At 45.4% G+C, this 25,819-nt stretch overlaps 2 protein-coding genes across 2 annotated transcripts; one reads left to right on the forward strand and one right to left on the reverse strand.

Moving 5' to 3' along the window:
- Positions 1-435: 435 nt before the first annotated feature.
- Positions 436-3,779, forward strand: stx4 (syntaxin 4). Its single transcript, XM_088438505.1, has 10 exons — positions 436-679; positions 1,092-1,196; positions 1,294-1,393; positions 1,493-1,567; positions 1,853-1,923; positions 2,011-2,119; positions 2,419-2,492; positions 2,797-2,934; positions 3,073-3,183; positions 3,264-3,779. Exons 1-10 carry the CDS (start codon positions 650-652, stop codon positions 3,339-3,341), a joined length of 891 nt encoding a protein of 296 aa, XP_088294631.1. The 5' UTR covers positions 436-649; the 3' UTR covers positions 3,342-3,779.
- A 517-nt stretch (positions 3,780-4,296) lies between these two features.
- srcap (Snf2-related CREBBP activator protein) lies at positions 4,297-25,763 on the reverse strand. The gene is made up of 29 exons (XM_088438504.1): positions 23,654-25,763; positions 22,112-22,321; positions 21,510-22,029; positions 20,299-20,468; positions 20,006-20,099; positions 19,682-19,771; positions 18,724-18,894; positions 18,451-18,662; positions 18,058-18,235; positions 17,837-17,973; positions 17,565-17,734; positions 16,468-16,797; positions 16,210-16,396; positions 15,911-16,080; positions 15,103-15,317; positions 14,690-14,905; positions 14,275-14,433; positions 13,947-14,075; positions 13,458-13,772; positions 12,915-13,141; positions 12,040-12,356; positions 11,688-11,890; positions 10,710-10,879; positions 10,298-10,494; positions 10,079-10,193; positions 9,879-10,004; positions 9,402-9,578; positions 9,150-9,233; positions 4,297-9,056 (listed from the first exon to the last, which is right to left on the reverse strand). Exons 1-29 carry the CDS (start codon positions 25,727-25,729, stop codon positions 5,034-5,036), a joined length of 11,388 nt encoding a protein of 3,795 aa, XP_088294630.1. The 5' UTR covers positions 25,730-25,763; the 3' UTR covers positions 4,297-5,033.
- Between the last annotated feature and the right edge of the window lie 56 nt (positions 25,764-25,819).

Raw genomic sequence — 25,819 nt, forward strand, 5'->3', positions numbered from 1 at the left:
ATTTTTCCCTTGCTGTCGACTGAAAATGACATCACCTGTGCTCGTGTTTTGGGTAACTTCCAATCACAGCCCAATTGTTGGTCACATGACAATCACAATTTGAGCCGATATTAATAATTACCTGAGCCTTCAGCACTGTAATTTCCAGCGGCATCAAGTGGCGAAATGTGTTTTTAAAAGTAATAATACAAGAAAAATAATTTAGTTATAAAATACAAATATCCATAAGTTTTTACTTTTGAAAATGGCTAAAGAAATGGGCTTCCCTTAAATAGCATGTCAATTAACAATATTTGTGGTTTGCAATTGTATTGCCACTTACTTGCTTTCTTGACTTAACAATTTCTTAATTCCCAAAAGGCCCAGTTATTTTAAAAATAGCGCTGAAGGGAAAGAGTACGACTGTTAAAAATAAGTAATGCAAATATCCAGCAACGTCACTTGAAGCGCTAACGAGTCCAAGGCCCATCTGTGACTAACAGTAGGGGGAGGAGGAAGAAGAATCGAAACCCAACAAGTAAACTTGTTGAATGACAACCAAAGTAAAAACTTTTTTACCTTTTAATCGCGGACGTTTTTCCAGCCTGCAGACAAGTCGACACACTGCGGTGTCTACGGCATTACTCTGCGTGGTTAGGAGCCAACGACAATGCGGGACCGAACGAAAGAATTGGGGAACGTAAGTATGAGCAGTGTTACTGCCCAGCAGTCACGCATAGCTTTAGCACGCTAGCTTGCATTTTAGCACTCAGTCGAGTAACGGTTGCGAATGTCACCTTTCACTAGGTGACAATTTTCAAATCTGGGTAGAACGCAAATGCGTTAAAAATGCACTGAAGGGTGTTTGACCTTTTGTTTTGCTTTCACGCTCGCTTTGGGCGTTGTTTTATTGGCGACTTCCGCTGGAGGATGTAAAACGGTGTCGGCCAACCACACTATACAAATGTCACTAAAAGTGAACAGAAATTTTACTTTTGCTTAAATTTACGTTCGCGTGTTGATACGCCTTTCTACCGGCGTCTTTAAATGACTTTGCTGCACTTCGCTGTCTCGTTGTCTCACTCTTTGTTTTTCTTCTATAATTTGTGCAGAAGGGCGACGCATCGGATGATGAAGATGAGGGCAAATCCCTGATGATCAAACCTGGTAGCTCCTCAGCCAAGGAGGAAAAGGACAACGAGAGCTTCCTTAAAAAGGTGAACACAACTTTTCATGAGTTCACTTAAAACAGTGGCTCGCAAAATAAAACTGTTTGACAATTTGGTACAATTGTGTCTCATTTGGCGTGTGCAGGTGCAAGAAATCCACGAGGGTCTTTACACCCTGAAGAGAATGGTGTGTGACCTTGAGAACAAGCAAAAAACGGTTTTGGGTGTGGCGCTGCCTGAGGAAGGTTAGATGTGCTTCTGTTTTTGTGTGTGCGTGCATGCATTGTTTCTAATGTAAACTCCACGAGGCAGATTTTGTAAACCTAAAACTGTCATCTTTGCAGGCATGAAGAAAGAGCTGCAGACGCTACGAGACGAGATCAAGACTCTAGCTGGTCAAATCCACAAGAAGTTGAAGAGTAACTGTCATAGATCATTTGGATTTTTTTTCTCCCAAAGCAAATCCCTGCTGACACGCATAGATTGCACCAAGATGGCTGCTGGAGCACTTAAAACTTCTTGAGTCATTTTTATTATTCGTTTCTCTATATGCAAAGTGAAGTCATGGTTAAATTCTGGTGATGGACAAACGACGCTTCATGTTTCATTTAATTCATTCTCTTGGTTCAAAGAGACAGAGCAAATTTAATAGGGCAATTTTATAATGATCATAATTCTGAAATCTTTTTTCGTACCCAACACAGGCATCGAGCCCAAGAAGGGAGATGACGACAGCAAATATGTGTCAGTCAACACTCGCATGCAGCGAACTCAGGTACTGCTGCATTTACTTTTGAGATTTTTTTAGTTGAGCTTTTTGACCTGACTGCTGCTGCTCCTCCATATTTTTCTGCATCCACAGCATGCTGTCCTGTCCAGAGAGTTTGTGGAGCTGATGGGCCACTGCAACACCATCCAGGCGCAGTACCGAGATCGTAACGTGGAGAGAATACAGAGGCAACTCAAAATCAGTGAGTCACACATATTGTGCCACATCTTTAGTGCTAGTCAAGGGGAAATGAAGCTTCATGAAGCACCTGTTTTTTTTGGGGTTTTTTTTTTACTCCTCGAGACAGTGCTCTTTGTTTGAATATAAACAAAGAGTGCCAACTAGAGACACCCCCCCAAAATATCACAAGTGCTTCATGAAGCTTCATGAGTTAGTACTCGTGAATGTCACTAAAGAGTTGGATTACGCAAAACAAAAAAACGAGTTTACATGTGGCTGGCATTGAATGAGTTGATAAATGACGTTATTTTGTTTTGTTAGCTGGCACTAAAGTGACAGATGAGGAGCTGGATTCAATGCTGGAAAGCGGACAAACAGACGTTTTCACGCAAAATGTAAGTTTAAGAAGACAAGTGTGGGGGAACTTGTGTTTTATGAAGCACCAGTCTTTGTTTTAACTCCTCTAGATGGTGCTCTTAGTTTAAAAATCAACACTGGTGCTGGGCCAATATAAGACAATTTTGAACCAAGAGTGCTGTCTTGAGGAGTAAAAAGTGTTTTGTTTTCACCAACGTTTTGCTTAATGGGGAGGGATATCTTGTGTTTAGGCAGGCCAGTGGACACAAATGATTTTGTTGGGTCTCAGGAGGGAAAAAAAAAAGAAACATTTATATGGACGTTTTTGAATTTGCGGGGCAGATCTTGAGCGATGCCAAAGCCACCAAACAAGCGCTGAACGAGATTGAGTCACGGCACGACGAGATCCTCAAGCTGGAACGAAGCATCAGAGATCTTCACGACATGTTTCAGTTCTTGGCCATGGAGGTGGAGGCTCAGGTGTGATATTCACTAACACCACAGATTTTTCGTTTGTTTACGCTTGAACCAAGAGTACCATCTTGAGTAAAACCATTGCATACAAGTGACAAAACAATTCAATCGTGTGAGCCTTTCAGTACATCTTGTGTCCCACAGGGGGAGATGGTGAACCAGATTGAGCACAACATCAAGCAGTCGTCCAACTACGTGGAAAGGGCTAAAGAAAACACAGAAAAAGCGGTCACGTATCAACAGAAAGCTCGCAAGGTAAAATTAACAGTTTCCTAGATACAGTACTCTGACGGCAAGCGACTGATTCTTTTCTCCCCTTTCTCGTTCCGGTGCAGAAAAAGATTTGGATCGCAATCTGCTTGGCTGTGGTCATCATCATCCTCGCCATCTCGTTAGCCGCTACTTTCTCCTGACGCAGACCTGTATATCTGACTCCTTTAGGAGCGTTAGCGCCTTACATTTGCATCTCTAACACTTCACCGGGCTTCCCGGTGCTGCTTGTACCTGTAAAAATGTCCCACAGCTATCAAGAAGAGGACTGTTACAGCAGCCCCTGACCTCCCCCCCTTCCATGTCGGACTGGAGCCTTACCGGCACTGATCCATCAGTACTCAGGGCACTTTTGGTTTTATAGGATAAATGGGGCTCTTTTTTTAAATAACTAATTGTACATAATATAAGGTGCTCTTCACGTAAACTTTTCGAAGCAAAATGCCTTGGTGTAAATACAGATATTTGTACCTCCACGCTCTTTCTTTGGATTTTAATAGCATCACGGACCGGTTTTTGTATTTATCACTTGAACTTGGGACATGACATGCTTAAAGCACATTAAATTCTTCTTAAACGAATTTGCACACTGAAATGGTCAAAACTTTTTTTTTTTCCTTCTTCCTCTGCTGAGTCAAACCTAAACTGAAGTTATTCTGTGAATTAGCAACGAAACAAGTTAGTAATTTCACTGGGGGGTATTGACTTGTATTATTATGGCCTTGATCTTAAAATAAAATGCTGCCATTTATACATTTGTGTAATTTCACAAGAACATGAGAAAATTAATACAGTGCAGGTGTCAAACTCAATAACAAACAGGTGCTGTTCATTTTTCTCTTAACACAAAAAAATACTAGTTGCACACTGCTCAAGGACAAAACCAGTTTTATAAAAACCCCATGTGGAAGTTCATGTGTTGCTTGTTTGAATAAGAATAGGAAGAAAGTCTTACGCGGCTAAGTCTTATTTTTGGTCTTTTTATTCAATAGTAATTGTCTTAATCGTTCAAGTAAAACAATGTGGAATTATTACAAGGGATTGAAGGAATGCAACAAAACTGACAACCCCCCCCCCCCCCCCCCCCCCCACCCCAAAAGAAAAAAAAGTCGCCGGAACCAAACCTCCCAACCCCTACCCTCAATCCCATACCCGAAAGGAAATTGGCTGGTCGCCTTCAGTGGACCGCTCCATTCACACTCTGTGTCCACGTTTATATTATATAGAACAATGACATGACAAGCAAAACAATTTGGTAGCACAAATTCAGATGTTGTTCCTTCCACAAGTTTCTCTTACTTAATTTTTTTTTTTTCTTGGGGGAGGGGGTGGGCTTTTCTTCACAAGAGAGAGAAAAACTCAACACTCAAGTGCTCACAAGGCAAACTCAGGTCCGAACCCTTTTCACAAGGCCCAAGAGGCACTGACGCACTAGAAACACTAACAGTAACTTCACCTTGGAGCCGCTGGGACCAACATCACATTTTTACTGTGATGATAAACCAATGATGGAAGAAAGAAAAAGAAGTGAGATGTGCAAATAAGAAGAACCAAGAGAAAGCAAAGAAGCTCCAGCTAATAGCGATCCCTTCGGTCTTCTCTTCAGTCCTGAAATGATGACAGTACACCACATACCTCCACTCGGCCGCCCAGCGTGCTCGCGCGTGGATCCCTTCTACCCAGTCCGGGCTCACCTGAGCCGCCCCCCGGCCAGCTTCCGTGTGTGAAGGAGGGGGAGGGGGCCCAAGACGCCGGGAGGTCCCTGGGCTTGTGCGGTAACCTCGAAGGTCCGGACGCGCTCTGTGACGACACCTCACGCTTCAGGGCTCTGACGCTCATGTCTTGTTGTGGCGTTGCTGGTTGGCCGAGGACCGCGTGCTGGCCGCCGGGGACCGGGCCTGGACAGCCGCCGCCGCCGCCACACTCCTCAGGATGCGGTCGGGGGTGCCTTCCGCGCCCGAAGCGGCCGCCGCCTCTTGCGTCAGCTTCTGAGACTTACGGCCGCCCTTTCGGGAGGCCTGCTGGTCTTTGCCGCCCCGCTCGGAGCTGCGGTCTCGGTCGCTGCACGAGGAGGCGGCGCGAGAGCCGGCCCCTTTGCGGTCCGTGTTCTGGGAGCTTACGCTGTGGGCCCGCCGGCTGCTGTCACTGCTGCTTCGACTCCGGCTACTTTGTAACCGCCCGCCGTCTGCCCTGCCGCTGTTGTTGTTGTCTGACCGCCCCCCATCGGGCCGCTCGCTGTCCACCTCGCCGTCGCTGCTGCAGACGCTTCGGACCTCCTTCGCCTTTGCCACCTTTTGACTTCCGGCATCCTTTTCTTCAACTTTAGACCTCCTGTATTCGGGCCCCTCCAAGGGGGGCACGAGGGATCCTGGGCACTGCCTGGTGGAGCGAGGCACAGGGCGACTCGCCTGATTGGGCGTTGATGGTTTGCTGTCATTTTTATTTTTGCTGACTGAATTGTTCTGAAGAGAAGCTGGGACAGTTTTACTTTTGGATTTTTGGTTCTGTTGGTCAGGAGACACCGAAGCAGAAGCTGCGCTACCGCCGGCTTTAGCAGCAGGGTCCTTGCGGGGAGTGTGACCAGGGGTGTCTACCCTTCCTTTCATAGCAAGAAGCTTGGCGGCTGCGTTGAGTGCCGAGCACCGCTTCCCCAGGACTTCGGGTTCGGGAGGCTGTGGGGGCGCACGGTTGGCTAGGGCTTTCTGGTCTCGAGAAGATTTTGCTATTTTCCTTGTGATCCTCACAGACGACGAGTCGCTGCCGGAGTCGCCGCCAGTGGATGTGTTGGCATTGCTGTCAGAGCTGAGAGGAGCTTTCCTTCCTCTATGTTTGCTGCTCAGTCCTTGGACTTTATCTTGGGTCGGGTCCCTGTCCTGGAACTTGCGAGTCAAGCGGCGTTCCTTCCCCTTCTCATCACTGTCAGAGTCACAGGAGGACAAGGAACCAGCATTCCTTTGGGACGAAGTTCCCGCAAGGTCCTTCTCGCTTTCATCATCTTCCGCTTTGTCTGCTGTCTCCGCGTCCGAAGTAACTTCAACTCGCTGCCTCTTGGTAGGATGTCGGTTTTCGTACGTCCGCTTGTGGTGAGCGTGACGAGTGAGAGTGGATGTAGAGCAGCCGGACGAGGGCGAGGATGAGCGAGCAGACTCCTGGCTGCTCTGACGACTGAATGATTTTTTCTGGCTGAGAGTTTTGAGATCTTCACTGGGTTGCTTGACTTCCTTCTCCTGGTTGGATGCACTTTTGTCCTCCTCCGCCACCTGGTTATCTTTCTCGACGGATTCAACCTCAGCAGATATCTCCAACTTTCTTCGTTTGATGTCCAACTGCGTGTCCTCCTCAGCCTGAACACAATCCACTTCTGTCTGGGTTGTCTGGTCGGAATCCTTTTCGGACGATGGCCGGTTTGACTTTGTACTAAGAGGTTCCTTTGTGGACTTGTTGGAGGAATCAGCAGCATCCAAGGTTTCTGGTTGCGAAGACATGACTGCAGACTTTTGAGTAGTCATCATTGATGTGGTTGGTACTTTTGTGTGGGCCGTGCTTGTTAGTACTTGGGTGGTTGTGCTGCTACTTGGGGTAGACAATGGAGTGACTAGTTTGGAGTTAGGTGAAGTAGCATACGTTTGCTCCTCTCTGAAGACATTAGATGTTGACGGGACTATGTCATTGGGTGTTGCATCTATGGTGGTTGATGTTAATGGAGGATTGAGGGTTGGAGAAGGTGGAGCAAAAGTTGGCGAGACTGTGTTCGGTTCCATGGGCAGCTGTGTGTCAAGTGTGCAGGCTTTGACGGTAATTGCTGACGTCAATTCACTGGTGTTTGACTTCTCCGAAACATGCTCAGTCAGGTCTGGTTCTGTGTCTTTAAAACAAGCTTGGACTTGGCTTGAGTTTGCTGAATCACAGTTGAGGATTTCTGTTATGTTGGTTGGCGGGTCAATAACAGCAGGAAGTTCAGTGGCCACCTCTGGGATCTCCATAGCTGATGGGATGGCGGCATCCGGTTCTGATGTGGGTGCTGCCTCCACCGTCGTCGTTTGAGATTGTGAAGGAGGTGATGCAGCTGCTGTCGTTTCAGTGGTGGTTTTGGCAGATTCCAGTTCTGTGGACGGCTCAGATGGAGCATCAGAAGGTCTAGAACACTCGGTTGCAGGATGAGGTGATAAGACGAGGCTATGAGGTGGTGATAAACTTGTACTTTCAGGGATCGGGACAGTGGAAACCTGGTTTGGTGTTGTCGACTTAGCGTATTGGTCAGAGTATGGGATGGAGATGGAATCAGGAGAAGCTACCTGAGGTTCTAGTGAAGCATCAGCTTGGAATCCTGAAGCTGAGACTGAGGAGGGCACTTCATTTGAGCGTGTTGTCAGCAATGCAGACTCTACTATCTTAGAGTCTGTTTCCTCGGTTTTGGCAGACAAGAAGTCCTGATCCATGTTTTCTGACTTCAATGGATCGGGATTGGATTCAGTGGATACATCCGCACTGGTGCTCACCTTTTTAGACATGTGTCCATCAAAAACAAAGTCCGGACCATCCACAGAGTCTTTGCGGGGTCGACCCCGCCTGCGTTTAGGGGAAAGGCTTCCATCTTCTGACGGTGAGAGGGGCTGAGTGGGAGAAGACGCCATGTTGGGGGAACTCTTTGGGGGCCGGCCCCTCTTTCTTCTAACGGGTGTCTCAAGGGAATTGACACTAGCGTCAGGGGAAGCAGGAGAGGTCTCTTTGCCTAGTGGAGAGTCTGTTTTCTTGTGCTGGTTCCTTCCTCGACCCGCATGCAGCTGCTCTCCAAGCTGAGCCGCCATGCGAGATTCCGTTTCCAACCTGCGGCGGACAGGAAGATTCCTCAGCACGGGCATGTCCGGAGACAAATGGGGAGGAGAATAAGGAGGATAAGCTCTAACGGGCTGAAGGTGGACAGGTGGACTTGGTGTAAAGTCTTGGTCTTGACTTGATTTGGTCAAAGTGTCTTTCGCGCTGCTGTCAGGGACTAAAGATGGAGCGTCTTTATTTGGTTCCTCGCTTGCATTACCCTCCAGCGATACCTCCTCTGAAGACACTCCAGCACCACTTCCTCGACACCTCCTCTTCCTCGGCTCTTTATCCTCCACCACGGTGACGAGCCGACCCGGAAGCTTCCGCAGGACTTTGGCTGAAGGCGAATCGTCCACAAGGCCCTTCAGGACTTCCCCGTCTGCTGACTGGCGCTTGCGGGGTGAACGACAGCTGGTGGAGGGCGGAGACATGGCACCTTGGTCTTTAGCCTCATCATCATTTATTTCATGGTCTGTTGGACCGACGGATTCTAGTGACGGCTCAGAAATCCTGCCTTCCTCTTTGCCTCTCTTGAGGGTCTTGCTCTCAGTCTCAGTCCCACTCTGCTGCTTCCCTCCAGGGGAAAATGTTGATAGTGAGGAAGGCACTGGACCGGCCGAAGGCTTGCTTATGACGGGCTGATGGTCTCTGGCTGGAGACGATGCGGATTTAGAACACTTGGAAGTATCCTGCAAGCGAGTTGTTGGGATTTTTGGAGGGTCTGTGCGAGAGAGGGTACTAGAGTCTTTGGCGGCAGGGCGTCCTCTAAGACCAGGGCGTGCAGGCACTTCCCTATGCATTGTGGGCTCTGGCTCAGTTTCAGGCGATGCCCCACGCAAACGACCACTGGTCCTTGTTGAGGTGACAACCTTGACCTTGTCTTTGTCCTTGGGCTTGCGTCCACGTCGTGCGGGGGCAGGCTGAGTGGGCTCCACGGGCGCTTGAGCCGACAGAACCTCATCTTCATCAGAGGATGCGTGCAGTCTGAGGCCGCCCTCCTTGGCCTGGTCCAGACCCTTTCTGGCAGCTTCCACTTGCTCCTACACATACAAAAGATCACATGTACTCTCACCATCAAGGGTGTCAAATGTCAGTCCTGAGAGCTAAAGACAGCCAGGTTAGTGAAGACCTACCTCAGCTTGTTTCAGTTCCTCTTTGCAGACGTCTTCTAAGGAGGCTTCCAGGAAATTCATAGCATAGCGCTCAATAGGAGTGAGCTGTCAACATGCGGGGAGAATTTTTTTCAGAACTTGTGCTAATTAAACCTAACTAACTCGTAGTCTTTTTTTTTTTTTTCGGGAGACAAAAATTATGTAACCGAAACAAATTCATCAAAATGTGTTTATGCAGAATTTTAAGTGAACAAATGTAAAATGAAAACTCACCTGTTCCACAAGAGCAGCTATTTCCTGTTCTGCCTTTGAGAGCTCCTCCACTTCTTCTTGTTCGCCTGCATCATCCAATGGAATGTTTTCGTTGAACTCTGCCAACTCTGCCACCTGCTCGGCTTTGGCTTGAGAGGCAGCCACGATGTCTTCCTCATCTTCCGCCCGACAGAGCGCCTACAAGAGTGTTGTGCTAATTCAGTGAATGCACTCAACTCAACATTGTGCGATCATCTAAACATGTGGTTCTTAAACTTTAGACCTGCAAAATTAAATTTCTTGTTTACATTGATTCAGATCAATGTATTTACACAGTATCAGTTAAAATGATAGTGAACGCTTGTTTGACTATTATTCCATAATCAAATTGAGCCCACATACAGCTTGGTGTTAAACTGGTGTTTAAACTTCTAGGTGCTCGAATTGTTTTTCTTCCATAGTTTTCAATGGATTGCTGCACAGAATCACTGATCTAACCTGCTCCAAAATGGTGGTGCTTTGCTTGTTGCCAGCTTCCTCGTCCTCAGCGTGAGACATTGACACTTCCACTGTCTGCTCCCGTCTCTCACCATCATTGACATCAAACAGCTCACGAATAGTTTGCTGAGGAACAACAGAGGCAATCGTTAGGAGCGTTTCAGAATGGATTCCATCTGTAACTCAGAAGGAACATATACCTCTTTGAAGAAAGCAGTGGTGAAGTTTCCTCCTTCGATGGCCATGTCTCCCAGCATCCTCTTCTGGTTGGCTTTTTTCAGAATGTTCTCCTCCACAGTGCGTTCACTAATTAGCCTTAAGATGAGCACAAAATCGTCAACTGATGTAGAAAAGCAAGATGGACAACATGAAAACTCCACACAGGACTGGTCATACAGTGAGGGCAGCAGCTCGCCTACCTGTAGATGTGGACGTCTCTGGTCTGACCAATGCGGTGGCACCGGTCTTGGGCCTGAGCATCCATGGTGGGATTCCAATCGCTGTCATAAAACACGACCGTGTCGGCACCCGTTAAATTTACTCCCACGCCTCCGCTGCGAGTTGACAAAATGAAGCAGAAGATTCGGCGATCTGCGTTGAAGCGCTCCATCAAGGCCTGGAAGATAATGAGAACATTGGAAGCATATATCATAGGTGGAAATAAGTCATGAATGTGCAAGTCATAAACAGAAAGTCTCAAATAAGAGTCTGATCAAATCAAGGTCACGTTTCACCTAAGCAAGTAGCCAAGTCCTGAAATTGTCAACTAAAGCCTGACTCAAGACAAGTCAGGTGACTGATGTCCCAACTCTGATGGACATCTGCACTAACCTGTCTTTGCTCCACCCGGGTGCTACCATCAAGCCGCAGGTAAATGTGTCCGTGATAATTGAGGAACTGCTCCAAGACGTCCAACATACGCGTCATTTGCGTAAATATCAGCACTCGGTGGCCATCTGTCTTGAGATTTCTTAACAACAGATGGAGGGTCTGCAGCTTCCCTGTGGAGAGATGAAACAAAGAACAAAGTCAGGACAATGACTGTAGAACAGAAATATTATTAATAATAACTGTCCTGACTCAAACTGAATGTAATTGATTTATCGTAAAGCAAGACCTTGTTAATAGAAATGCCACTTGTCACTAATTATGACTGACACACTACTTTAAAAGTTAAAAGACATTTTGCTTATGGTTTAAATTTCACAATGCACCTAAAATGTACTCTCAACTTTATAGGTGTTTAAATGTGATCTTGTAAATTTGCTGTTAAAGTACCTCAGAGGTATATTAAGGTCATTTATTCTTGTACATTGGAAATATAATTGAATCTGTCATTGTAAAAAATGATTTGTAGGTGTAGAAAATATATTTTGTATTTGTGGCCAAAAACTATATAAATTTGTATAAATCGAAAAAGTAACTTGTACTTTTTAATTCAATAGTTTTGTGCTTGTAGACATTGACGCTGTACTTGTAAATAAGATGGGACTAGGATGCAATACAGGGCCATTTTGACCAATACACTGAGCACATGGGGGGCTGAAGGTCAACCTCATCGGTTCATTTCGACCACCATGAACATGAATGCGCACAAAGGAAGATAACAGAGGAAGTCAACAAATTGATTACATTTCCATCGTACAAAAACAACTTTGCAGTGTACAGGTACAAGTTATTTTTGCTCCAAATTTATCTCCATACAAAACTTGCATTAACCTGACTTAAATCTTTCAGTATTTTTTTTAGATTCACCTCAAAAAGCCAATACTCCCAAACTATGCAAAAAAAAAAAAAAAGGTTTCTTACCACAATCATACTGGATAAGCCTCAGATCTGGGAACTGGGTCCTCATGTTGCACTGGATGCGATGGAGGCTGCGAGTGAGCGGCGCCACTTGGGCTGAGAGTGTCGAGGTGAAAATGGCCTCCTTATTTCTCAAAGATGGAGGAGGATGGCAGCAGTGCATTGTGATGCGAGCAGCCTCCACTGGCGGGATGGCAAATGTGAACCTGACGATGAAGACCACAATGTTACTATTCTGCTGAAGATATGATGGAACAGGTTTTAAAAGTTATGAGTTGTTGATTGGCCAGTTCTAAATGAGCATCAGATAAACCGTTGCGTGTGAAAATGTTCTATCATCTGAGTTGAAACCTACCGGTCCACAATGTCTGACAGCAGAAATAACCTCTCCTTGATGCTGTGGATGGCATTTCCCACCAAGTGACTGTGACTCCACAAGTCGCCCGTGTGTCGCCACTGTGACACCAAACAACTACTATGGCCCGAACGCATCCACTCAGCCTCGGCAGGTCGTAGGGCAGACGGCGAGGGCCTGGACCCCGGCAAAAATGTCAGGAAATCCAGAACCTCCTTGCCGAACACAGGGTTTGCAGCAGTACGCCGCTCGTTGACTCTGAAGATGAAGTCCAATTTGGCGTCACGTTGCTTCTTGAGGGCCTCGGCTAGTGACGGCTGATAAGCGAAGGAGAGAGGTGCAAAAATGTTTTTAAAAAATGTGAATAATTTTTAAAAATACACTGATCCCTCACTACGTCGCACCTCGCTTATCGCCCTCGGTGCATCGCTGATTTTTTGGGAGGGGAGGGGGTGGGAGTCTCAATTAACCGCAAAAAAACGAGGGATCGCTGTACAACTTTTCTTACGACATAATGCTATTTTTCTGCAGAATAGGACTTTAACTAGTAATAGGAATTAAAGCTTCATGAAGCACCTGTGTTACTTTTTAGTCTTCGAGATAAAGCTCCGTTTAAAAATAAACGCTAGTGCAATGGAACTGTAAAATTTACCCTGCCTTTTAGAACCAAAAGTGTCGTTTAGACGAACCAAAAAATATCCCAAGTGCTCCGTGAACCTTTATTGGTCTATCACCACCTTTTAACTATTTTCTTGAAAAAACAAATACAAAAATTGTAAGGCCTTTATGTGTAAACATTTCTAAAGTGGACATATGCCATATCACTACAAACGTGCAATGTTGGTGCTGACCATTTTAAATGAATCTCAACTTACAACGTAAAAAGGAGAGCGAGGAAGTGGCAGAGGCCTTCTCCTGGGTGGAGGGTTGGCTTTCAGAGGCGCACTGGGTTTTGGTTTTATTGCATCTGGAGTTTGACTGGTGCTGGAAACCGCTACAGTGCTAGCAGTGGCAGTGGATGTTATTGTAATGGTGTCAGTGCTGGTGCCATCATGTGCTGCAGGCTTGGGTACAGAACTTGATGTAGATGCCTCTGCTGGAGCTGAAGAAAAAGAAAAACACATCAACAGGATTGGAGACACTCCTAAGTAATCAAATTAAATGGAAGTGGGACAGTTTAGCAGGAAAAAGGACTGAAGATGAGCTACCAAATGGGACTGTGTGCTAGTTAAAGGTCTAAACATTCATGTTCCAAGGAAAACCAAAGTCACCCCCCCCACCCAAAAACACCCAAAAGTAGAACAAAAGAAAAAAGGCCAAATTTCAAAAATTGTTGGCTGACATTTATCAGGTCCTACACTTCCCGTGCTAATCCACTTCTGCTCATGACCACTAAATCGAAAGACAAAAACTCTCACCTGGCTGCTCTGTGCATGTTGGAGGAGGCTGAACTATTTTGAGAATGGGGATTGGGGACTGGGCTTGGTTGAGGGTGGTGCTGGGAGTTCTAGGGGGAGCTAGAGTGTAGTGGGCAGTGGCAGGACCAGGGGTGCGCTGGGCGACCTGCTGTGTGGCCACATTTCGGACAGGGGTTGTGTTGGGTTGGGGGTGCGAAGAAGTCACGCGAGGGGATGGGGCCACGGCTAGGGTAGGCACGGGGCCCCCCTCCTTGCCTGCTGCCTGCCGCACAACGATCTTCACCACACCGGGGCTGCTCGACACAGGAGGAGGAGCTGAGGAAAAATTATATAAATATTTACAATTTGCAGTTGTCAACATATGAACAAATGTGGAAAGGCAGAACTTGTTTTCCTGGAAAAAAAATGAATTGACTTTTGTAATATTACTATTTTCATTTTACTTCGCCTAAATATGAAGATGTTAGAAAACAAGATGAGATGTGATACCTTGAGATGTAGCACCAGGAGTAAGGCGCTGCACAGGGGGGACAGCCGCTGGGCTCTGTACCGTCACCTGGGCAGGCTGGCTGATGAGATGATGCTGACCTCCGCTGGACAACAGGTGCATCACATTTCCTGTAGGGCAACAATTTGGGGGTTATTTCAAATTAGATCCGTAACGTTCTATTCACAGCAAAGCAACCAAAACCACTTGCATAAAGACCAATGGATTCTCATTTACTGCCTTGTACATGTAAGCATGTGCGGTCATGATTATCAGAAATTATTCATTAAGATATTCAAAAACAAACAAACAAACAAACAAAACATTTACCTTGCACAGGACGTGTGGTCGGTGCCTGGTGTATGGGTGCACCTGAGAGGGTCAGCTTGTTACCCTGGAGCTGGAAGGTGACTGGTTTACTGCCCTGACACGAAGACACTGGGCGCCCCGCCAAAGAGGCCAGCTGTGCTATGCTCACTACCTCACCAGCTTGGGACGAACAAAGAAAATGTTCATTTAAACCACACCTGTCACATTTTTCTCAGTATTTTAGTGTATTGTATATTCTTTAAGGAAAAACACTGAAAAAAAACCACTGATGTTGTGGTCTGATTCTTTGTTGTGTAAATATACATTCCTAATTCTCTTGCTATATGCCTCAGATTTACACTATCTTAACACAGGCACATTTAACATGTTATATTTTATACGGCAGAATGAGCATGAGTGAAAATAAAGGACTTACAGGGCAGCCTGGCTTGCATGTCTGGACTGAGCAGAACCCTTTGTGGCATGATGTTGCCAGAGTTGGGAGTCGGGTGAGCGGGAACGCCAGCGGCGAGGGGAGCAGGGGGAGGGCGCACCGTCAGTACCTGCTTGGGAGCACTGGACCTCACGGCCGTTTGAGCACCAGGGGGCAGAGGGGCGCGGGGAGGGGGTGTGGTCGTCACTGAACACATCACTGTAATTGGGTGGAAAAAAAAAAAAAAGTCTCACTGGAAAATGCATTTTTTATAACAGTTTTGTGAGAAGGCTGAATGTATATAGATTAAATTATAATTGTATTGGAAAACATAGAAAAATAAAAATGCAGGAATTTATAGAATGTAACATTTGTAATGTGTTATCGTATGAGGTCATCATAAGCTTGACACGTACCTTGTTGAACAGCAGGCGAAGGTGCCGGCACGGGCAGAGCCGCAGATGCAGTTGGGGCAGAAGTAGGCATGGGTGTGGGTTGAGATGCAGGCATAGACGCTGTGGGTTTTGGGCTCGGAGGTTTGGACGTCTGAGCTGCAGGTGCCACAGAGCATGTAGGTTTGTTCACCGGCGCCGCAGAGCGATTGTCACCTTTGGGAGGAGGCTGATTCACCCTAAAACATTACATGGTCATTTTCAGTCAATCAATCAATCAAATTTTATACGTATAGCCCTGAATCACCGAAGTCTCTAAAGGTTTCACAGGTGAAAAGAGGTCATGTCGAGACTTCTTTTGAAAAAAGAAGTTGTATAGAGACATCTTTGTTATAAGTACACAACAGCTTCCTCTGCTCAAAGCTCCCAGAAGGGGAAGGAAAACCTCAAAAAACCCAATTTGGGGAAAATCAGAAACCTTCAGAAGGGACCACAGGTGGGGGGAGCCCCCTTCCAGGCTCAACAGGTTGAAGTCAATCAACACTAAGTGGCAAAATGTGTTTTGAAATGTATTAATTTACATTAACAATACTTTAGTCATCAAATTATTTACAGACAATCCTTATGTTGAAAATGGCAAAAATAAGCAGACTACCCCTTTAAGATCTGTAAAGCAAGTTCCAATTGTTTTTTTTTTTCAACAAATACAGGAAAATGACCACTCAAGTTGAGCAACATAAAATCTAATTTTCATAGTCAGTCTTTCATTATAAGGTCCCTAAATTTTAAAATGCAGGAAAACTATAGCTCTGTTATTAAAATGATTATGTACCTGTTGACTTTCATGCGGATCGCTCGGGGTCTTGGCAAGGGTTCGTGAGATTCCATGACCTCCTGGATGAGTTGGCGACTGACTTGGTTGCTTGGAACGAAGACTTCTGCCTGGTAGCGAGTTACGCGGCCCTCCAAACCAATGAGATCGAACATAGACATGTCACAGCGCTACATGAGAATAGAGAGGAGGAGGAGGAGAGAAAAAGTCTTCAACACATCGGTAAAAATTGCACATGGACGCAATTCTAAATTATGAATGTTGGGAAACTTTTTATTTTTTTTTTTAGGCATGCCAACCTTCAAAGGAGGCACGTCCAGGGCATCCAGCACCAGGGAGGCGGTGTGGAAAACAATAGGTTTAGTGATGAAGGGGGACTGAATGGGTCTAGGGTCAAACAGGTTGGGATGATTGCACACTTTCCGAAGTTGCATCAGGATGTTGATTACAGACATGAAGTGCCCGCTGGCAAGGGTCTCCTTGGTGCTGAAAACAGAGATATTTGGAGGTGAGACTACAGAGAGGAAAAAAAAATCCGTAAAATGTCCGTTACTCACGAGGCCTGCGCCATGAAGTCGTCATAGAGGAAGCGCTGCCTCTTGGAGAGTCGACAGCGCACCACATGCTCATACTTCTTCGGCATCTGCTTCTCCACGTCGGCCTTGATCCTCCTGAGCAGGAAGGGCCTGAGAACCTTATGGAGCCTCTTGACCAGGCCCTCGTTGTACTCTTGGCTGCCCTCAATCATGCCAGTCAGCGGGTTGGAGAACCACTCCTTGAACTCGCGATGCGATTGAAAAACGTGCGGCATTAGGAAATGCATCAAAGACCACAGTTCCATAAGGCTGTTCTGCAGAGGTGTTCCAGTGAGCAGCAGGCGTCTGTGGCTGAAATTCAAAAGACATGGACAACATTTTGTTCATTTCTTGAAGAGATACTTAGTTAGAAAATATAAGTTGTAAAAAGCTAACATTTTGTCTATCAGTTTGATAACCATTACTTTTTCATGTGTAATTAATCTCTTTAAAAACACTTTTTGCCACACATCACCTGAAAATGACATCACAGTTGCTCAGGGCTCAGGTACAGACCAAACATATTTCTGGGTGTGGTAACATGATGTTTGCGAGCTGAGTGATGGGCTATTTATTTGAGACCAAACCACGTGATGTCATTTTCAGTCCAAAGCAAGTGGCACAATGTATTTTTAAAGGTATCAATTTATCATGAAAGATAATGTAGTTGTCAAATTAATTAAAGGTAAAATATCGCCATTGCATTGCTGAAAAATGGCAAAACACTGCTGAGAACAGATGAATAAGTATCACTGTAACATCAAACGCGAGGTTCTCAAACAGCACAGTCAAAACATAAAAGAAAAACAGTGTAAAGTACATCCTAAATTACTAAACAACAATGTGAGAATGTCCTAAAAATAAGGATGCAAAACATCATAATGTCAAATATAGTCAAAAAAAAACATAAATATGGAATAATACAGACTATAAGCAAAAAGCCTTCATTAATTCAACCGTCACGGATTAAGAGCAACATCTCTCAGTTGTCTCCATATCATCTTCCTGTCCATCAGGATCAATAATTCAATGCGCATTTAACTTTAGTTCTAAAATCTCAGTTGCACAGCTGTAGAGACCTGTTGAAGTTTAGCAGGCTCTGCCATCGTTGCGATTTGAAGTTTTTGATGTTCTGCGCCTCGTCGAGGATCAGGTAGCGCCACAACTTGCGTCGGAAAGCCTGGTGATCCTGCAGCACCAGCTTATAGGAAGTGATGCAAACATGGAACGCGTTTGGCTTAGTCCAACCCTGTCAAGAAAAATATTGTCAGAACAGTTGTTCTTCAACTGCGAGTCCCAGAAGCTCCACGGGGACTAATATCTTTACTCAGACAACTGTTAAAGTCATTACTTGTCTCTTCAGCTTCCTCTCCTTTTGGCTGCCAAAGTAGGTGAGGATTTTAAAGCCAGGACACCAGCGCTTCAGTTCCATCTCCCAGTTCAACATGACACTGGTGGGGACGATGATGAGGTGAGGGCCCCAGTTACCTGCGCCAAGACATGAAGAAAACCTTCAGAATCATTCGGGAAAAAAAAAATAATAAAACAAATGTGAGAAGACATCAGCAATACTTTTTTCACAAGCGAGGTGAGCCAGGAGCGCGATGGTCTGGATGGTCTTGCCCAGACCCATCTCGTCAGCCAGGATTCCATTCAGCTTCTTCTCAAACATGGTGACTAACCAGTCTAGTCCGATATGCTGGTACTCTCTTAGTGTGCCATGAAGCAAGAAAGGGATTGGTGTCTTGACCTTGATAACACAAGAAAGGGATTCTAATGATCATTTTTCACTTTCTCTGTATAGCAGTATCATTTTTGTCGGAAGGTTGGTTCCCACTAGAGTTAAAGTCCACAAACTGGACTACTAGTAGTACAATTTTTAATAATATTTTACTTGTCTGTGTAAATAAGCCCCGGGTGCTATTGCAAATGTAAAACTGCAAATGAATTGGAGCACACGTTCACCTTGGTGGTGGCCAACGTGTAGCCTTTGGGCTGCAAGCTCTCTGCAGTGGCTGCAATATGGCTGATCTCTTTCTTGGGCCTTGAGCCTGATGAAGACGGGCTGTGGTCTCCCTCCTTGAGCAAGACTTCCGTCCCTTCATCTCCGCCATCGTCCTCTTCCTCACTCTCATCTTTCTCACTGTTCTCCTCATCTTCACTTTCCCTGGGAGAGTCTGACAAGACACACTCGTTTAACATCAGAGGCACAATTCTTTTGAAGAATCTTATCAATACCTGAGGGGGAAGTGTTGCTTTCCATATCACTCTCCTCCTCACTCTCCTCCTCGTCATCGCCGGACGCCTCCCATTCCGAGCTGACCTTGGAGCCAGGGGCAGAGGGCTCGTCTACATCAGAGGCATACGCTCCTTTATACTTCTCCAGGAGCTCCTCCATGCTCATGTCTCCTGCAGGGCACCGAAGAAGAGTCAATCATGTAAAAGCAGACATTAAATGATGAATTCCGTGGCTCTAAAAATGGCACTTCAGTGGGGTACACGAGCTTTTTAAAAAGAGAAAGTCAACGCCCCCCAAAGATGTTTTTCCAATAAAACTATCCTACATTAAGATTGTGTTTGTGGAATCAATGTTTGTGGAATGTAAAATCAACCCATTTTTAGTCATCCCGGTGGGCAGCCATGTTTCCATTTGCTGTCAACTGATAACAACTTCACAGTTGCTCAGGTAATGTCCAGTCATGGCTCAGCTTGCAAAAGCCAAACAACCAAACTCAGAAAACAGGTGAGCCGTGATTGGAAGTACCTTAGCTCTGAGCAACTGTTGTGTCATTTTCAGGCAATAGCAACTAATAAAATGCCTGTTCACTAAGATGGATAAAAACAGTTGGACTTTGCTGCTTTATGTATATTTCACACCCACAATATTAATCAGAATACCCTGCTTAGACTGGTGAGGGCACACAGAACATATGATTGTAAAACTAATATTTTGGGTTAACTTCTCATTTAACTGGGATTCAGGAGTGCTCAGCACACCTAACGTAATAATATGTTTTAATGCCATGACAGGAACATTACTTTTTTTTTTTCCAATTAAGAGCAAATGAAGTGGAACATGTATCAATTTATTGCTAAACTACATTCCAGTGACTCGTTTGCAATGTTGTGTGCCTTTATTGTGATACATTTTAAAATTGTTGTCCCTTTTGGCAAGTAGGAAAAAAACTCAACACACCCTCTTTGGCCAAGTCATCCAGTTCTTCTGCATGATCCACATCGCCCTCCACTTTCTCCTGGGCAGCTATGGTGTCTTCTTCATCTTCAGCTATAACGCACACGAAAAACAACAGCCACATTTACCATCAATGAATCAAATGCTGATATTTACATAGTAATAGTAGATATTTGTGACTGCAAAACCCTTTTGAGCAACATATAAAGGTTCAAAAAGCAATCAACAAGACTGATTTACTTTTTAACTTGAGAAGCTTTCATCAGTGTAAAACGAATAAGTAATCGTAAAAAATAATAATTATGAAAACATTGAAAATGAACTTACAATCCTCTTCATTTGCAGCGAACTCTCCATCTTCCTCTTCTTGCTCTGCTGATGAGGACGATTCATGGGAGCATTCTTCATCTGACACAGATTCCTGCACAACCCCATCAGTCAGTGTTTAAGGCTCACAATGTGTCATTTATTCTTCTAAAACCAGTGGTGGGCAAAGCACAAGAAAACATTTTTGCACATTCCTGATCTAAAATGGGCTTGAAAATTTGGACTTGATTTTATTTCATTTTCATAAAATTACAAAAAACAGATTAACAGTTTTTGGGAACTGGGTGTAATACCTGCGTCTTTTGTAGTGTGCTGAGCAGTTGGTCCAGGGGCAGTGTACTCTCCTCCTTCAGAAGTTCGATCTCTCTGCGGTGGCTCTCGGCATCATTACCTTCCTGCTGCTCCTCCACCTCAATGGTCTCCTCGTCGTCTTCCTCCTCACATGGTGGCTCAAAGTCTCGGTCTGCATGAGGGAGGACACACAAGCGATCGTTCGTGGGTTTTAGTGGACAGGCAAGCTTGGATTTACAAGTAGTTGTAAGCCTTTGGCTGACCTGTTTAGCATTTCTTTTCCGTGTCATGAAACAGCAGTTGTTCGGACATCTTTAGTAATTTACTTTAGCCTGTCTATTAAATTCTACACTGTATAATAGCATTAAGTTAGAGGACACTTGAGAGACAAAATACCAGGGTTTGGCTCAGCATTTTGGCATTAAAATCTAAAATACTTACAGGTAATTCTATTTTTTGTGTGTCAATTTTACAACGGCCATTAACTGCAGATACAGACAGCTTGAAGCAAGCACACTTGATATCTCTGCAACACTGTGCAAGGAAGAGCATGAGAACATAACTTTAAATGGACTTTAAGTTTAAAACGTGTTTAAAGACTGTGAAAAATGCATACCAAAAATTTTCTGAGATTTTCATCAGGGCCTGATACACATTTCCTGCGATAAACGGGGGTCAACTATATTCAGAAATACTTTGAGGCCGCATTGAATGAAACCACTGAACTGAGGAAGGTTAGACTTTCAAGGTCAGCCTGAGCTCATGTAGTCATCATCAATCAAGTGTGAGTCACGTGTGGCTGCCTTGGTGGAGCAGGAATGATGCGTGAGTAATAGCGCAGCGGCAGAGCCACCGTCAAACAGGTTGGACCAGTCTTGATGGCCAATACCTCATTCAGAGCCTGTTGTGCTACTTTTGGCTGTCAGCTTAGAACGCATTGAAAGACCTCAGAGCATAAACATAACATAAAAACACTCCTGTAGCTGATGACCCTCACAATGAGGTCATAAACATTGCAAGGCTTTTGTGTACAGCTGAGTGATAAAAATCTTATATTAAAATCGCAGAAATTGTTAACAAAAACGCATTTACTGATTTCAATCTATTTTGACCCCTCCACTTATAGATAGCAAAAGATAATTGTATTAAATTGGAATAACTTCCACACAAATATATGTTTTCTTTTTGTGTTTATGTGAGAAGCAGAGCCCACCGTCTTCATCAGTGTTGGCAGGCACAGACGTCTTGGAAGGTGATGGCACCGGTTCGGGTCGACTGGCAGGCGCGAGAGATTTGCTGAGGAGGTCTGAGTATTTCTCCGTCTGTCCGACAATGAAGTCTAGCTGGAGGTCCAAAGCCTTCTTCCTCTTTTCTTCCAGCCGAGACTGTTGCTTATACTGCACCACCTTCTCCACATTGCTCCAAAAAGCTCGCACTTCCTTTGCAATAGAGGACGCAACTCTCCTGATTTTTGCCTGCTCGTCCCTCTTGGCCTTCTCCTCTTTCTGTCGAACTTCTTCATGGTGTCGCATCACCATTCGGACCACCTTCCGGGCCACGCCCCTCTTCCAGCGCCTCTCCTGGGCAAAGTCTGCAGACAACCACTGCATCTCCTCGCAAAGGTAGTCCCAGTGCACTTTAGGCCGCGGCGGCTCAGTCAGGCGGTTGAGGCGCTTGGTGGACCAGAATCCCTCTCGCTTCAGCGCCTGGCTTCGATGCTCTATGTCGGCCTCCTGCGAGACAACCACAATCATTCAGTCACAAAAAGAGTCAATCTAATAAAAAGTCTACTGCATAGTGATTTGGTCCACTCACGTGTTTGGCCAATTCGGCCATGTCGGAGCGTCGCTCTCCACGAGGCCGCTGCGGGGTAGAATGATCGGGCGAAGACAGCAAGGAAGTGTGGCCACCGAATGAGGTGGGGGACATAAACTTGCCGTGAGGTCCACGCAGTATTGCAGACTTGTCGCGGCGAGAGCCAGTCCAGGAGGAAGAGGTGGAGGGTGAGGTCCCATCTTCTAGCCACTGCCAACACAAAAAGAAGACAAATTAATGTCAATATTCAAAAACATCCATTCTCACTACTCCTTTTTATAATAATTTTGTACTATATGACCGACCAGACCCAAAATTTCAGGAACCCAGAGACTCCTTCCAATGGACACATTTTTCCATGTACCGCTCAATCCCACATGAATTCAAAAAATGCTCATATGAATGAACAGATATTATCTCAGTCAATTTTAAACTGCTTTACTCTAATAGATAACATTTTTTTTCTGTAAAAAAGTACCTTTAGTCTTTAAAAAAAAAAAAAAAAAAAAAAAAAAAAAAAAAAACACCCTTTGCCCAAAAAAAGACTTAAGTCCGATCTTAGGGTTAGGCTGTTGCATTTAAATGACCCTGAAAACATGAAGTTGATGTTAAAATGTCACATGACATGAGGCACACTTTTAAAATAAAACGCTAATGATTAATATTGTATTTTGTAACAAGTTTAATATTGCACTTCAATGTGTTCTCAATGAGATGCTGCCAAGGTAAAACAATTAGTAACATATTTTACAGAGGGTAGCACGATGTACAAACGTTTAGTACATTTGCCTCACAGTTTTGAGTTTTGGGGTTCAAATCTGGGCTCGGTCAGATTTGTATAGTATTGAGCAACCTGAGTGTGCCTGCCCTTGCTATGTTTGCATGTATTTTTCTTTGAAATTTGGTTTCCTCTAAAAAAAGAACATTTTGTTAGGTTCGAGGTTAGATTTTCCATTAATGGCAAACATCCAATTATTAAAAAATAAAATAAAATCATGCATTAGAAGTGGAAGTAAAACCAGGTGGGAAGAAAAAATAAGTGGCTAGATAAAGGCTGTGTTTGGAATCATTCACTCTTTAAAGCTTGTTGATACTGTGACAGGAACAGTATATTTTTTTCCAATTAAGAGCAAACAAAATGAAACATGAAGCAACATATTGGATATCGTGACTCATTTGCAAAACATTGTATGCCTTGATTTAATGAAGTCCTATAGATGGGCTTTGTCATTAGTGACAAATTTTGGGCAAATGCGCCAGAAATAAAAGTGATGATGTTACAAGATCTATATTCTGGAGTTCTTTAACAAAATATACTTAGAGAAACTACGACAAATGAAATTCCAAAGTTCAATAAATTACCCATAGATGGCACAGCACTGTTTCTTATGATCTAAAAATGCTTTGCGCTGATTAGGGTGTACTTGACTGACAAAATATTTCAAAGTGGTCAATGAATTAAATCAATGAAACCATTTTGAGAAACACTGGCATAAAGTATGATTCCCACCACAGTTAAGTTGTTAAATAAATTGTGTTTACCTTGCGCGAGCTTGGAGTGGTCATTTCCCTTTCTGATCCCTCCACATCCTCGTCACTGCCATCTTCTTCGCTGCTGACTTGTCCCAAACCAGCGTCCAAGGCCTCTGCTTCCCCAGTTGGTTCATCATCATCGTCGTCGTCGTCCTCCTCCTCTTCCTCTTCTTCTTCCTCCTCCTCTTCCTCATCATCATCATCATCATCCTCAAAGGGAGAGTCATGCTGTGTCGCAAGATCCTTGGCGCTGGATGAAGATGGAGTAACGGAACTTTGCTCACCAAAAGCGCGAGCCGTCAGTCTTGAAGTCCTTACGACATTTAAGGCCTCTGATTGGCTACAACGCGAAGCAGCTGCGGTCCGCCTGCCGCTTGACTTTGCCCCGCTCTCAGCCGCAGGTGAAGAAGCAACAGCAAGGGACTCATCGGATGCCAAGGTGCTATGATTGTCTTCCGGTTTCGAGTGGAATGATGTTGCCTGCTTCAGGAGTGATGCAGCTCCGGGTTGGATGAGCAGCAATTTAGGATTACTGCATCCTGCTGGCTGAGCGATAAAAGTCTCTGGTTGGATTCCGGAGGACACCGCGTGCAACGGACCCTCAGAGGGATGTTCTTTGGTTCCTGCAGAAGGCGTGGCATTGGAAACCTCTGCCTGCTCGCTCCTAGCAACTTTTACTTCCACTTTCTCTTTGTCCTTGCTCACCTGCAGACAAGGTGTCAAGACTTGTGATGGTGTCTGCTCCATGGGAAAAGAGTCCACTTCCAGCAAACACACGTGGTTGGAGCTGGTGTCCAGAAGTAGGTGTTTTCCTACAGCAGCTACCGAGAGACTGTGGACTGTGTTGTCGGTGCAAGCCTGTGCTTGGTCTGCATCGTGTTCCTGGTGGGATATAATGACCGTGTCACTGTCTGTAATAGTGTGGATAGAAGGTTCTAGATGGGATTCCAGGTCCTCAGAGGGGTCCAACAAAGCATTGAACAGGTTGACCTCATATCCCGGAGAGTGAGGTATCTGCACACTGGTGCTGACGCACACGGTCTCCTCAGCCACTTCTTCCACCAGCCCGCAGAACTGGTAGACTTCCACATTTTGCGCATCTAAGCCCATATCGGCCTGAACGCTCTCTTCGTACAGCTTGGCCTCGGCCGGTGTGTGCTCGGTGACGATGGCGGCCTCGCAAACGCTGCCGTCGGCGCGCTGCAGGAGGTAACTTTGCTTCAGGTGCACGTTGGACCAGCTGCCCCCGAGGTGTGCCGACTCACTGACCACCACAATTTCCTGCGAGTCAGCGGAATGGACCAGTTCGGTAATCAGAGGCGTTTCCGGTAATGGTTGAGAGGGTTCTGCTTCGGCCTGCACGGATACGAGGAGGCCCGAGTCCAACACCGAGCCGACAGAAGAGGGCATGGGGGATCGCCCGTTGGGTTCTTCAGTCACACAGCCTGTCTGGGCGTGTGTGGTACTGTTGAACAACGGCGACGTTCGCGGAGAACCCGATCTTGGAATCTCAACTGTTTCAGCCGAGGATGAATTTGCTTTGTTTGAAGCATGACCCATCTCATTAGCGTGGACAACATCCTGCTGGACCTCTTTGAGGACTCGTGGCAGGTCAACTCGTTCATCACAGTTCGAAGCAGCAGATGAAGGCGACGTGGAATCCAGATGAGCGCCCTCTTGATCTGACCGTTCAGGAGCTCTATGCTCACTGGCGTTTGAAAGGGTTGAGGTGGTGACGCAGATCTGAGCTTGTGGTGCAACAGTTCCACTAGTGTGTTTTCTGTCAAATTCCAAGTGTGTTTTAGTCTCAGAGTTACACTCCAAACGTTCCTGTGAACCAACCATAAGTCCATCACCGGTTTGGTGGGATTCACAATGAGGTGTCTTGCTATTGGAGATGTTTGTTTCTCTAGTAACAATATGTAAGTCACGTTGCAACCCTCGAAGCTCACTGGTGTTTGGTGGATGTGAGGCGAGGGGGGCATAAGGTTTAAAGTCCTCAGCGTTGGATGAGTTGGCGCAGTCGACTTGAGCAACGCGGATGTTAGCAGCACCGGCAATTGGGAGCGAAGAAGGGGTCTCCATAACCGGGAATGTCGAGTGGGCGCTCTCCGGCAAAGGAGGAAGCGGGTGGGGGGCAGCGGCGGCCGGCTGCAGGACATGCCCAGGTGACTC

This window comes from Hippichthys cyanospilos, chromosome 17 (assembly GCF_059441005.1).
Source record: "Hippichthys cyanospilos isolate Australia breed blue-spotted pipefish chromosome 17, RoL_Hcya_1.0, whole genome shotgun sequence".
NCBI classification, from domain to species: domain Eukaryota; kingdom Metazoa; phylum Chordata; class Actinopteri; order Syngnathiformes; family Syngnathidae; genus Hippichthys; species Hippichthys cyanospilos.

Coding starts and splice junctions, on each gene's coding strand:
- stx4 (XM_088438505.1), top strand. CDS start 650: ATGCGGGACCGAACGAAAGAATTGGGGAAC. Junction 1,924..2,010: donor CTCGCATGCAGCGAACTCAG/GTACTGCTGCAT, acceptor CTGCATCCACAG/CATGCTGTCCTGTCCAGAGA. Junction 2,120..2,418: donor ACAGAGGCAACTCAAAATCA/GTGAGTCACACA, acceptor TTGTTTTGTTAG/CTGGCACTAAAGTGACAGAT.
- srcap (XM_088438504.1), bottom strand. CDS start 25,729: ATGGAGACCCCTTCTTCGCTCCCAATTGCCGGTGCTGCTAACATCCGC. Junction 10,194..10,297: donor AGAGACGTCCACATCTACAG/GTAGGCGAGCTG, acceptor GCTCATCTTAAG/GCTAATTAGTGAACGCACTG. Junction 9,234..9,401: donor TAGCTGCTCTTGTGGAACAG/GTGAGTTTTCAT, acceptor GCATGTTGACAG/CTCACTCCTATTGAGCGCTA.